The sequence below is a fragment of the Scyliorhinus torazame genome, chromosome 7 (genome assembly GCF_047496885.1).
Source record: "Scyliorhinus torazame isolate Kashiwa2021f chromosome 7, sScyTor2.1, whole genome shotgun sequence".
In the NCBI taxonomy this organism is placed as follows: domain Eukaryota; kingdom Metazoa; phylum Chordata; class Chondrichthyes; order Carcharhiniformes; family Scyliorhinidae; genus Scyliorhinus; species Scyliorhinus torazame.
This window is the reverse complement of record NC_092713.1, coordinates 21,745,051-21,758,556: the sequence shown is the minus strand read 5'-3', so window position 1 is coordinate 21,758,556 and position 13,506 is coordinate 21,745,051. Positions and strand designations below refer to the sequence as shown.

The 13,506-nt window shown below is 50.3% G+C and overlaps 1 protein-coding gene across 2 annotated transcripts in view; it reads right to left on the bottom strand.

Moving 5' to 3' along the window:
• pigk (phosphatidylinositol glycan anchor biosynthesis, class K) overlaps positions 1-13,506 on the bottom strand; it is a 229,411-nt gene that overhangs the window by 187,032 nt on the left and 28,873 nt on the right. For both annotated transcript variants that reach the window (XM_072510417.1, XM_072510416.1), the window contains exons 4-8: positions 12,331-12,466; positions 11,252-11,363; positions 8,665-8,761; positions 5,699-5,816; positions 2,632-2,742 (exon numbers count right to left, since the gene is read on the bottom strand). In XM_072510417.1, coding sequence (XP_072366518.1) covers positions 2,632-2,742; positions 5,699-5,816; positions 8,665-8,761; positions 11,252-11,363; positions 12,331-12,466 — 574 coding nt within the window. The remainder of the gene's footprint in view (positions 1-2,631; positions 2,743-5,698; positions 5,817-8,664; positions 8,762-11,251; positions 11,364-12,330; positions 12,467-13,506) is intronic.

Sequence of the window (13,506 nt, the reverse complement as noted above, 5' to 3'; positions counted from 1 at the left end):
CCTAAAGAAGCAGCGAACACAGAAGGGGTATTCTGGAAGTTGAACAAATGTGTATGTGGTTTAAATGTTGCATCTGGAGTCTGGTATTTTACGGTAAGGTCAGTTTTGTTAAAGTTAGGCTGTTACCAGTTGAAAGTAGATCCGGTAATGTTTTACTGGCACTATAAAGGGAACCTTTCTGACATCTTTATGATTCATGTCAAATAATTTTTGTGGGGTGGGTCTAGTGATTTTGAAGCTTTTGTAATCTCTGGTTTGAGGAAAGAATTCAGGGTCGGAAGTCAGGCTTCCGGTGCATTTAAATATATTGGACTGGAAATCGGACAGACTAAGTTGGGGGCAACTTTACGTCAGCAATCTTATTTGGAAAGCATCAGCCCAATAGCAATTAGTCGTGGCCGGGTTTTCACAAAAAGATGCAAGGATTCAAAGATGGAAAAAGAGCAACTGCAAAGTTTAATTGGGCAACTGAATTGGTTAGGTAGACAGACTAGACCGGATGTGAGTTTTGATGTCTTAGAGTGGAGAATAAAAATGAATGATCCCTAAGTGGAAGACATAATAAGAGCAAATAAAGCGTTTGGCCAAATTAAAAATGCAGGAATCTGTTTTGAGGTTCCCGGTTTTAGGTGACCTTCGGCACTTGAAAATCATAGTTTATAGTGATGCGTCCTATGCAAATCAAGCACAGGAGGTTTTATAATTTTCCTCTTGGGGAACAATGGTAAATGTTGTCCTCTTGTGTGGGAAACAAAGAAAATAAGGAAAGTGGTCGAAAGCACTTTGGCTGCTGAGACGTTAAGCTTTGTAGAGGCGGTGGATATGGCCTTTTATATATCTCAGATATTGACAGAAATTTAACTTTTGGATATTGTTAATGAAGGGCGCCTATTTCTGTGATTTTATTTTCTTCCAAAAAAAATTTTGAAAAGAAAGAAGGGGGGAAATTGCGTTGTGTGTTTTTCAGTTTCTTTAAATTTTGTTTTCACCTTATTATTTTTTTCTCCAAGGAAGGGGAGACTTAAGTAATGGGTTAAGAGTTAAGTAATGCATTAAGAGACATTGCAATTAGTTGTCTCATTTAGTTTAAGTATCCAATGGTTGACACTGATATGTAAAGGGGCTTCAGGTGGCCCTTGTGTCAGGTGGTGTGTTGTTAGAGTTTTGTGCAGAGGCTGTGGAAGTGAAATAAATGGTATTTGGTGAAAAGGAACAGGACTTTTGACTCTTCATACAACGGTAACTAAAACGTAGAACAGGTGACCCTGGGCCGGAATCGAACCCAGGTCCTCGGCGCCGTGAGGCAGCAGTGCTAACCACTGCGCCACCGTGCAGCCCATGCACTCCTGTGAATTCTATAAATGAATGTTAAGTATATCATGTGGAGAGCATTTGTTGGTTGATTACTTGAGCACATATAGAGAGGCACTTACTGTCGCTGGGGTTGGGTTGCAGAGCTGGGATGTTTGTAATGTTACACTGTGTGAATAAACCTAAAACTGAGTAAAGGTTGATTTCCGGCCTCTTCCTTCACCAAGGAGTTTAATAACTCTGTCCACTGTGGCCATACTGGATCTTTGAAATGGCGATCCAATCTGTGGCGAGTCCACATTACTGCGACAATAAGCATGTACTAGCTGGGAGCTATGGCGGGTGATGGTCGAGGCTCCAACATCTTTCCACCACATGGCTGATCAGAAAACTCTTCCTCTCGTACCACTTGCCATTAGTGTAGCTTGGATTTGCTGCTTGACGATCAAGTACGTTTTAAAATTCATTGATGGGACGTGGGCGTCGCTGACTAGGCCAGCATTTATTGATCTTCCTTAATTTGGCTGTGTTATGAACACACCTTCCTTGGACATCAAGTCCTGGGGCGGGATTCAAACCCACAGCTTCTGACTCAAGAGATAGGAGCGCTGTCCTCTGTGCCACAAGATCTCCCGTCTAGTCAGTAACATTCCTCAGCAAAATTGGCCCTCACCCAACATCTGCTTCTCGCCTCCCCTGAACACAACAGAAACAAACAGCACCCATTCGTGGGTAGCTGCGGCTCTTTGCTACTTTCCCCTTCTTCAAGTCAGAACCTGGACCAACAAGGCTGGAGTCCATAGTCTTTTTGGACCAGTTAGCAATTCCGTCCTCATCCCAGCCTTCACAGTAATTGGAAAATCCCAGTCCCAGCTTTCCTATCCTCTTTGTAACACAATCGAACCGGACTACATGGTTGTGAAATGGAAGAAAGGTTTGTATTAAAATATACAGCACCTCATTTCACTTTTCAGCCAATGAACTACTTCTGAAATGTAATCACTCTTTAATGGAGAAAGCTCGACAGTCAAGTTATACATTGCAATTCATACATAGCAAACCTGTACAGATGGGGCCTCGGTTTAACTTTGCATTTGAAAGGCGGCACGCCAACAGTGGCACAGGCTTCAGCCTGGTTAAAAGTGGTGCAGATTCTGGAGTGGGAGTGGAAGTAGAACTGGGCCCATCCGCTCCCCTCCCCCCCCTCCCACCCACCCCCCACGATCTTCCGACTCAGAGACTAGAGTGTAAACAACTCAGCCACGGCTAACTCCTTCACGGGAATAATCCATTAGAATCTGCCTAATGGAGGCTACTTACCAAGTCGTTCATGTTAATCTGGCTGGCTGGGTGAATATCTTCTAAAAACTCCAGGAGATAATAAGTGTATCTGTCCATCAGATGGACCCCAATGGCGAGATCTGGCTGGTGCTAATAGAAAGGCAAGCAAAATGTTAAGTAGTCATTGGTAAAAATGAGATTTCTGTCAATACGAAAGTCGGTGAGATGGCTAGACTATTTAGAGGCCCTGTCACTCTTCAACAAAGAATAATTTGTCTCACTGACTAATGTATCATTCAGTTCTGGGGAACTAACCAGTCTCTCCAAACATTGAGAACATTTATTTTAGTCATTATTTCATGGGATGTGGGCGGTGCTGGCAAGGCCAGCATTTGTTGCCCATCCCTAACTGATCTTGAACCGAGTGGCTCGCTCGGCCATTGGAGGGGGCAGTTAAAAGTCAACCACATTGCTGTGGATCTGGAGTCACGTGTAGGCCAGACCAGGTAAGGGCGACAGATTTCCTTCCCGAAAGGACATTAGTGAACCAGATGGGTTTGTACAACAGCTGATGATGGTTGTCATGGTCACCATTACTAACACGAGTTTTCACCAGCTGCCGCGGTGGGATTTGAACCCTTGTTCCCAGAGCATTAGGTTGGGCCTCTGGGATTACTGGTCCAGTGACATTACCACGACGACACCATCGACCCTGGGGAGAGGGCGCCTATGGGCAACCAAAAGACATTTTAAAGTGCAATGCAGCCAAAGAAATACTTTGAAGTGAAGACACTGATCTAATTTTGGAACCATGGCAGCCACGTTTGCACACAGCTGACCACCCACAAAGTGCACTGACATAACGACATCGCCAGACCATCTGATAATGGTGTTTTTAGCAATGTTGGTTGAGGGATAAATGTTGGTCAGGACACTGGGGATGCCTCCACTGCTCTTGCCCAAATTCGGTCAGAATTCGTATAATTAGGGTTAGGGTTAGGGTTAAGGGCAGCACAAGTGGATAGCACTGTGGCTTCACAGTGCCAGGGTCCCAGGTTCGATTCCCCGCTGGGTCACTGTCTGTGTGGAACAAAGAACAAAGAAATGTACAGCACAGGAACAGGCCCTTCGGCCCTCCAAGCCCGCGCCGACCATACTGCCCGACTAAACTACAATCTTCTACACTTCCTGGGTCCGTATCCTTCTATTCCCATCCTATTCATATATTTGTCAAGATGCCCCTTAAATGTCCCTATCGTCCCTGCTTCCACTACCTCCTCCGGTAGCGAGTTCCAGGTACCCACTACCCTCTGCGTAAAAAACTTGCCTCGTACATCTACTCTAAACCTTGCCCCTCTCACCTTAAACCTATGCCCCCTAGTAATTGACCCCTCTACCCTGGGGAAAAGCCTGAAGTTTGCACTTTCTCCCCGTGTCTGCGTGGGTTTCCTCCTGGTGCTCCGGTTTCCTCCTACAGTCTGAAGATGTGCAGGTTAGGTGGATTGGCCATGATAAATTGCCCTTAGTGACCAAAATGGTTAGGAGGGGTTATTGGGTTAAGGGGATAGGGTGGAAGTGAGGGCTTAAGTGGGTCGGTGCAGACTCGATGGGCCAAATGGCCCCCTTCTGCACTGTATGTCCTATGTTCTATATCATATGTCATGGAATCTTTTACATCCATCAACAGGGCCAACAGAACTTTGGTTCAATGTCTCCTTTCGCAAGGCCTCCTCTGGCAGGACAGTGCTGCAGCCTGGTATGTGCGCTCTAGAGTGGAACTTGAATGCACAGCCCTGGGGCGAGAGTGTGCGACCCCCTGAACCCACACAGCTGACAACGCACCCACCAGTTTGAGTCAATGACTCCTTTCGCACTTTTATGAATGCACGAGGATTGGGTGCAGGGGGCCAACCTTATAGGGGTTTCGGATTATGTGAAAGTCGGCAACACAGCAGACAGCGATGGGGGTAGTTGCAGGCCTGAGGATGGTGAAACGGTAGGGGCATTTCAAATGGAGTTCGATTCAGAGAAGTGTGAAGCGATGTGCTTTCGGGGTGATTAATATGGAACCGCAGTTTACCACAAATGGCACGGTTTTGAAAAGTGTAGATGAGCAGAGAGATCCTGCTGTCCACCACTACAAATCCTTGAAGGTGGCAGGGCAAGTGGATATGGCCATATTTAAAATGTTACTTGGGTTTATAGAAGGAGGAGCATAACGCAAAAGAAAGGGGCGGCACGGGGCGCAGTGCTTAGCACTGCTGCCTCACGACGCCGAGGACCCGGGGTTCGATCCCAGCCACGGAGTTTGCCCATTCTCCCCGTGTCTGCGAGGGTCTCACCCTCACAACCCAAAGATGTGCAGGGTCGGTGGATTGGCCGCGCTAAATTGCCCCCCCCCCCCCCCCCCCCCCCAATTGGAATTTTCTTTCAAAATAATATAAAAGCAAAGGAGATCCTATTAGAATTTTCTAAATCGCTACAGGCCTCAGCTGGAGCACTTTGGAAAAATCTGCACCCCCCCCCGCCAATCTTCAGGAAAGGATGATGTGGAGATGCCGGCGTTGGACTGGGGTGAGCACAGCACGAAGCCTTACTTCGTGCTTAAAGGAGTAAAGGTGCTAGAAAGAGTACTGAGGAATTTTACCAGCAGCTCACTGGTGAGAAGATCAGCTTCGAGAAGGGTTGGAAAGTTTAGGACTGATCTCCCTGGGGCAAAAGACAGGTGACGATCTAACAGATGTTTTTGAAAGGATAGAGCGGGTCAAGAAAAAAAAAACGTCCTTCTGGTGAAAGGGTTAGTAACCAGAAGTCAGAGAGAGATTGAAAATCCTGTTGGAAGCTGATCCCATAAACAATTTTTGAAAGGAGGTGGACATGTGCGTGGAGTTGGTGAATTTACAGGGCCGTGGACACAGTCTGGGGTGGGCAGGATGAAGGCACCACAGACACAATGGGCCGAATGGTCTCTTTTAGTGCTGGAAGATTCCACGAGGCCAAGAACCAGAAATATTTATCTTTCCTCCCCTCAGCTCCATATTTTCTCCATTTCCCGCTTCTACACAGATTATCATCAATCAGATATTCAACAGAGCTGGAAACTTACTGACAGAGAGTCCTCCCCAACCTGGCTGCTGGCCAGAGCCAGGATGTTAGGAGAATAAAATTTTTCATACATGGAGGCCCCCTGGCAAGTGTCAATGATGAAAAGCAGTTCGTGGTACCTACAGAAAGCAAACACTCATCAGTCTCAGAGCAAAGCTCCTGCCTCTTTGCATCCTGTAAATCATGCTGGCCTCACAGGCTCCTCCTTTCCTAAACCACTGTAGCAGGAGAGAGAACAGTTGGTAGCTCTCCAGTTATGAAAGCAGTTGTATTTATATAGCGGCATTCACAACCTCAACGTCCCAAAGTGTTTACAAACATGAAGTACTTTCGGGGGCGCTGGCAGCAGTAATCCCCAGGGCGCGCGCAGTAGCAATGCCCAGGTCCCTCGCAGCAGCAGTGCCCAGGTCCCTCGCAGCAGCAGTGCCCAGGTCCCTCGCAGCAGCAGTGCCCAGGTCCCTCGCAGCAGCAGTGCCCAAGTCCCTCGCAGCAGCAGTGCCCAGGTCCCTCGCAGCAGCAATGCCCAGGGCGCGCGCAGCAGCAGTGCCCAGGGCGCGCGCAGCAGCAATGCCCAGGGCGCGCGCAGCAGCAATGCCCAGGGCGCGCGCAGCAGCAATGCCCAGGGCGCGCGCAGCAGCAATGCCTAGGGCGCGCGCAGCAGCAATGCCCAGGGTGCGCGCAGCAGCAATGCCCAGGGCGCGCGCGCAGCAGCAATGCCCAGGGCGCGCGCGCAGCAGCAATGCCCAGGGCGCGCGCAGCAGCAATGCCCAGGGCGCGCGCAGCAGCAATGCCCAGGGCGCGCGCAGCAGCAATGCCCAGGGCGCGCGCAGCAGCAGTGCCGAGGTCCCTCGCAGCAGCAGTGCCCAGGTCCCTCGCAGCAGCAGTGCCCAGGTCCCTCGCAGCAGCAGTGCCCAGGGCGCGCGCAGCAGCAATGCCCAGGGCGCGCGCAGCAGCAGTGCCGAGGTCCCTCGCAGCAGCAATGCCCAGGTCCCTCGCAGCAGCAATGCCCAGGGCGCGCGCAGCAGCAGTGCCGAGGTCCCTCGCAGCAGCAGTGCCCAGGGCGCGCGCAGCAGCAATGCCCAGGGCGCGCGCAGCAGCAATGCCCAGGGCGCGCGCAGCAGCAATGCCCAGGGCGCGCGCAGCAGCAATGCCCAGGGCGCGCGCAGCAGCAATGCCCAGGGCGCGCGCAGCAGCAATGCCCAGGGCGCGCGCAGCAGCAATGCCCAGGGCGCGCGCAGCAGCAATGCCCAGGGCGCGCGCAGCAGCAATGCCCAGGGCGCGCGCAGCAGCAATGCCCAGGGCGCGCGCAGCAGCAATGCCCAGGGCGCGCGCAGCAGCAATGCCCAGGGCGCGCGCAGCAGCAATGCCCAGGGCGCGCGCAGCAGCAATGCCCAGGGCGCGCGCAGCAGCAATGCCCAGGGCGCGCGCAGCAGCAATGCCCAGGGCGCGCGCAGCAGCAATGCCCAGGGCGCGCGCAGCAGCAATGCCCAGGGCGCGCGCAGCAGCAATGCCCAGGGCGCGCGCAGCAGCAATGCCCAGGGCGCGCGCAGCAGCAATGCCCAGGGCGCGCGCAGCAGCAATGCCCAGGGCGCGCGCAGCAGCAATGCCGAGGGTGCTCGCCATGCTATCTCAGATGGGTGTCAAAGATCCCCATTGCAAAGAGGGAACTTTCTCTAGAATCCTGGTCAAAAGATATTCTCTCAAGGAACTTCACTGAAATAGATTATATGGTCATTATCAATTTGCTGTTTGTGGGATGTTGCTTTGTGGACACAGGCCGCTGCATTTCCTGCGTTACAACTTGAATACATTTCAAAAGATTGCTGTAATGGGTCCTGGGACGCCAGGAGATCACGAAAGGCAAGACTTTCTTCCAGGACTGCATTGAAAGATTTTGTGCTCAGGTTTCTGGAGCGACACTTGAACCCACAACCTTCTGATCAAGTGACAACATGGCCGGGATTCTCCCCCACCCGGCGGGGCGGGGGAATCCGGTGTAATGGAGTGGCGAATTGTGGGGCTCGGCCCGCGCCGGGGTGATTTTTGTCACTAAATTAAGGTCCCGCCAAATTTTCAAATGTCAGCTAAGACCGAAGTGGAATCTTCACGCTGGACCAAAATTGTACTTTTCCTTAATTCCGCCTCGAACGCCAGTCAGCCGTCCGCCCATTTCTGGACTGGATTTTGGAATTAAAACTGGATGGACGAGGAAGTGTTTTCATTGAAACCCGGGTTTATTTCCCTGCCCTCGTTTCTTTTTTGCTTCTGATCGACGTGCAGAGTGAAACAACGGTATCCGAAAATTCGCAAAAACTCGCGTAGTGCCTCGGGTGAAATCAACACCACAGATTTCCCACAAACGTTTTTTTTCCTGCGAGCTGAGATTGCCAACGTGGAATTCCGAAACTTTTTTTAAAATTAGAAACTCAAAAGGAAAGTGCTCACGGTGGAGCCTCCGCCGTCTTTTTCCACCCGTTTATGTCAATAGGCAGAGAGGAGCTTTGCGCTGTACAATTTTGGTCCAGCATGAAGATTCCACTTCGGTCTTAGCTGACATGTGAAAATTAGGCGGGACCTTAATTCAGTGACAAAAATACAATGACTGCAGTGAACGACTATTTTCCTTCGGGTTTGAACATAGTCCACATTTGGGCAACAGGGGGGATGAAATCTTCCTCTTTTGAACAGTAGATTATGTCTGCCGTTTGACAGGACCCACCCCGCCCCCCCCCACAACAGGAGGAGTGCGCAGAGCAGAGGCCAGCACCCACTCCCGAGAAAACTAGACATGGACAGCCAGTGCCTTTCTATCCCTCAGAAGCACGGGCTGTGTGCCTGCACTGGCAGAGGTGGATCTACCTGCAAGTATCTTGGTCCCTGGGAGCATCTGATTGTGGAATCACTCCTGATATATATTATGCAGTTTAGAATGCTGTATGGAGCCCCCAGTGTGTTCAATCTTTTTACCTTCTCTTTTGCCACATCTGTTCAAATGCATCAGCAAGCTCGACATTGGTAATTTCTTCCGAATCCTGGAATTTTAGGAAACCATTGCCGCCGTGTCCTTCAATATAAAGAGAGATAATCACACACAAAGTAATGATGATTTGATGGTCATGGCAGTGGGCAGCACTCTTGTGTTCAGTTCAGAAGACTGTGGGAATAAGCTCCACATTCGGACTGGAGTGTTCAATCCTAGTTGACACTTAAGTGCGGCAGACATCAGAGGTGCCTCCAAATGAGACATTAAACTAAAACCCCGTTCGTGGCGACACTAGAAGCATAATGGGGAGGCAGTTTCTTTTCATTTGTTCATGGGATATGGGTGTCGCCGGGAAGGTCAACATTTGCTGCCCATCCCTCGTGAACAGTTACGACTCAGCCACACTGCGGCGGGTCTGTAGGCCAGACTGGGTAAGGATGGCAGATTTCCTTCTCTGAAGGACACCAGAGAACATTAGCGAATTATGACAATTGATAACAGCTTCGCGATCACCGTTGAGCTATCAATTTAAGATTTTTAACTTGGGCTTGAATCGAAGCCGCGGTTCGGGAACTACAGCTCCCAGCAGGCCTCGGGACTCTTTTGCGTCTTCAGGTTGGGATTCAGAATGATCCCTGGAATGAAGAGCTTGTCTTATGAGGAGCGGTTGAGGACTCTGGGTCTGTACCCGTTGGAACTCAGAAGGATGAGGGGGGATCGTATTGAAACTTTCAGGATACTGCGAGGCCTGGGTAGAGTGAACGTGGAGAGCATGTTTCCACTTGTAGGAAAAACTAGAACCAGAGGACAGCTCTCAGACTAAAGGGACCATCCTTTAAAACTGAGATGAGGAGGAATTCTTCAGCCAGAGGGTGGTGAATCTGTGGAACTCTTTGCCGCAGAAGGTTGTGGAGACCAAATCACTGAGTGTCTTTAAGACAGAGATAGTTAGGTTCTTGACCAATAAGGAGATCAGGGGTTATGGAGAGAAGGCAGGAGAATGGGGATGAGAAAAATATCAGCCATGACTGAATGGTGGAGCAGACTCGATGGGCCGAGTGGCCTAATTCTGCTTCAATGTCTTATGGTCTTATGGAACTGGCCTTGCGCACCATTCAAGAGAAGGTGTCCCAGGAAGCAGGACACAGAGAAGGGGACAGGGAGAAGGTCCCAAATCAAGATCATCGCAAATCAGGGAGTGGAACAGCAAAGGGTCCAAGCAAATGGTCTCAGGCTCAGACAAAGATAGGGATCAGAGATCAATGGGAGGAGCAGAGAAAAAGGCTCCAAGCTAAAGAATAGTTATGGGGAGAAGACTTTAAGTAAAGGGGGTTTGGGAGAAGTCCTGATGAGGGGGGCAGCCATAGGTTGGTGACTCTGTGCTGCGAGCATTAAGGATAAAGGTACCCCTTTTGGAACAGTGGTCTCCTGTCTGGCATGGCTGAAGATCTGAAAGCATGCTTGGAAGGTGAAGCTTGAGAATACTTGGGCGATCCAGGGGGCAGGAATTTCGGATGGCCGAACTAAAACCCTGGGAGATGGTCCCTTGATTAAGACATCCAAGTGGGAGCAACTGTTGGAAAGAATTCAAAGGCAAGCTCTTCAAATTCGGAGATCGGAAACCCTCGTGAAAAAGGCAGATACCCCACAGCTTGCGAGAACAGACCTGAAAGGTATACTGTGACGTTCTATTCACGGACCAAACTAAATTTTTTTTTTTTAATTTAGAGTGCCCAATTCATTTTTTCCAATTAAGGGGCAATTTTAGTGTGGCCAATTCACCTACCCTGCACATCTTTTGGGTTGTGGGGGCGAAACCCACGCAGACACGGGGAGAATGTGCAAACTCCACACGGACAGTGACCCAGAGCCGGGATCGAACCTGGGACCTCGGCACCATGAGGCAGCAGTGCTAACCCACTGCGCCACCGTGCGGCCCACGGACCAAACTAATAGCCTCTGGAGAGTGACAGCTGTGGTTCAGTTGATAGTAGCCTCGCGCGAGTTAGAAGGTTGCGTGTACACCAGTCCAGGGACGTGGGCACAAAACCCTGGGCCGATAACACTAACGCAGAAATGGAGCAGTGCTGCATTGTCAAAAATGCCGGCATTCAAGGACGGTGTTATACTGCGGCCCCATCCTCCCTCAAAGATGGCGATAAAAGATCCTTCTGTACCATGTTAAAGACGGGCAGGAGGGTTGTCCCCGGTGTTCTTGCCAATAGTTAATCCCAAATCAGCATCGCAAAGGGAGGTTTCCCAATCATTCTCAGGTTGTTGGTTTTGGGATCTTGCTGTGCCCACATTAGTTGTCATGTTTGCTACATCACAACACTGAAGAAGCTTGAAAAGTACATCATAGGCTGAAGAGCACTTTGGGACATTCTGGGGTTGTGAAATCCATTTTCTAAATACTGGGTTTTCCTTCTTGCTAGTCTAATATGATGGGACCTCCTTCCTTCTTCTTCTCCTTCTCCCCCCCCCCCCCCCCCCCCCCGGCCCCGTCCCCCCGTCATACCTACCCCCCCCCCCCCCCCCCCCCCCCCGGCCCCGTCCCCCCGTCATACCTACCCGTCATGTAGATGAGGATGTTACTCCTGTCATCTGAAAGCAGGCGTTTGGATCGGGGAGTGCTTTGAGGCAGTCGACCTGTTAACACCCGTAAGAAGCTCTCAACGGTAACCTGAGAAGAAAACAGAAACAACTGAAGCCAAATTCCTCCCCTCGAGTGCCCAGGCCAACGTTCCCCCCCCTCAACCAACACTGCCACAAGCAGGTACGCCTGCGATTCGTCTCATTGCGGTTTGAAGATCAGAGTGCAGCTGCATTTTCCCACATGGCAACTGCAGGAGGTGAGATCTGGATAACTCCTTCCCGGCCACAATGGGCCATCAAAACCAGTCAAGACGAGCACGCGAACCAATGTTCCCTCTAATCCTGGCCTGTTGAGCATGGCCAGCTTGTTCCACTGCACAGCCGGGTATGCACACGTCTTGAAGGGAATGGTTCTAATGTGTGGCCTGACTGTTCCCTGGTTGGCACATTTCAGATATCACAGAATCCCTACAGTGCAGAATGAGGCCATTCGGCCCACGGGTCTGCACCGACCCTTTGAAAGAGCACCTTACCCAGGCCCACTTCCCCCACCCTATCCCCGTAACCCTGCAACCCCACCTAACCTGCACATCTTTGGACTGAGAGAGAAAACCGGAGCACCCGGAGGAAACCCACGCAGACACGAGGTTGCCTGTCTGGGCTCTGGCGCTTGAGGCAGCAGTGCTAACCACTGTGCCGCCCATCAGACCATGCACCTGCGCAGCTCCAAAGGACCATTGCCTCTGATCCTGATTAACATTACCAGGCTCCAACATTTACGAAGAGACGATCCCCGTCAGAGCCAGAAAGAGCTGTGGCCCACGATTGAAGGAATTTAGCCAAATGCCCAAACCCATTTCATATAATGACTCACACACAGCTGTGACTGGATTCCAATTCAGCTGGCAAAGGTGAAAGGTTAGTGTCCACCCTACTGGGCAGCCAGTTCCATAAATACATGTTTTTCTTTAGGTTACTAAACGAGTCTAGGTTACTAAAAGAATTAACTTCACTCCAACAAAAAAAAAGCAGCACCACACAGTGAGCTCTCTGACCTCGTAGCCCCGGTAGTCAACTTCAACGTTGTCCCCATAGACGTTCAGCTCCATGTTCTTGTGACTGAAGATGGTGGCGGGTTTGGGGTTTCGTGGGTTACACGCCATGTCGTCGGCGAGCATCAGCACGATGTGGCTGGAATGAAAAGCGACTTTCGTTAGCCGGGGAGTTCAACATGCATTCCACAGTCACAACACGCAACAGGAAAATCCACACCTGCCAAGTATGTCTCGACAATACTCCTCAGCTATCACCTTGAACTAACTCAGAGATTCACATGTAAAAAGTGATGGTTAATAATAATCTTTATTAGTGTTACAAGTAGGCTTGCATTAACACTGCAATGAAGTTATCTGTGAAAACAGGATTGTCACGGCGGCTGAGGCAGGGGAAGGGCGAGTTACTTGGCATCTTCACTGAATTGGAGGCAAGAGAGAGCAAACACCATTTCACAGAAAATGAAATGAATGAAACAAAAATGAAATGAAATGAAAATGAAAATCGATTATTGTCACAAGTAGGCTTCAAATGAAGTTACTGTGAAAAGCCCCTAGTCGCCACATTCCAGCGCCTGTTCGGGGAGGCTGTTACAGAGTACTGATCATCAGAGGTGTTGAAATCCTGCTGACATATCAAAACAAAGTCTTGTGTGTAACAGATCCTGTGGTACTACTTGGATGAAGGGAAGGGCAAAGCGTCACATTCGTCACACGGACACAAGAAATAGGAGTAGGAATAGACCACACGGCCGGACGAGCCTGCTCCACCATTCTATACAATCATAAGGTCATCAGATATAGGAGCGGAATTAAGCCATCTGGCCCATCGAGTCTGCTCCGCCATTCATGGCTGATATTAGACTCAACTCTACTTTCCAACCCGCCCACCCCCCATATGCCCTGATTCCCCAAGCCTGCAAAAATCGGTCTTTCGCAGCCTTAGATATATTCAACAACTGAGCAGACACACCCCTCTGTGGTAGAGAATTCCAAAGATTCTCAACCCTTTGAGTGAAGTAATTTCTCCTCATCTCAGTCCCAAACGATCAGCCCCCTATCCTGAGGCTGTGCCTTCGTGTTTTGGATTTTCCGACCAGCGAGAACAATCACCCAATCCCCCTCAGGGCCCTGAACACTATCCGACGTGCACTAGGCCAGTGCCACACCTTTTCTTTC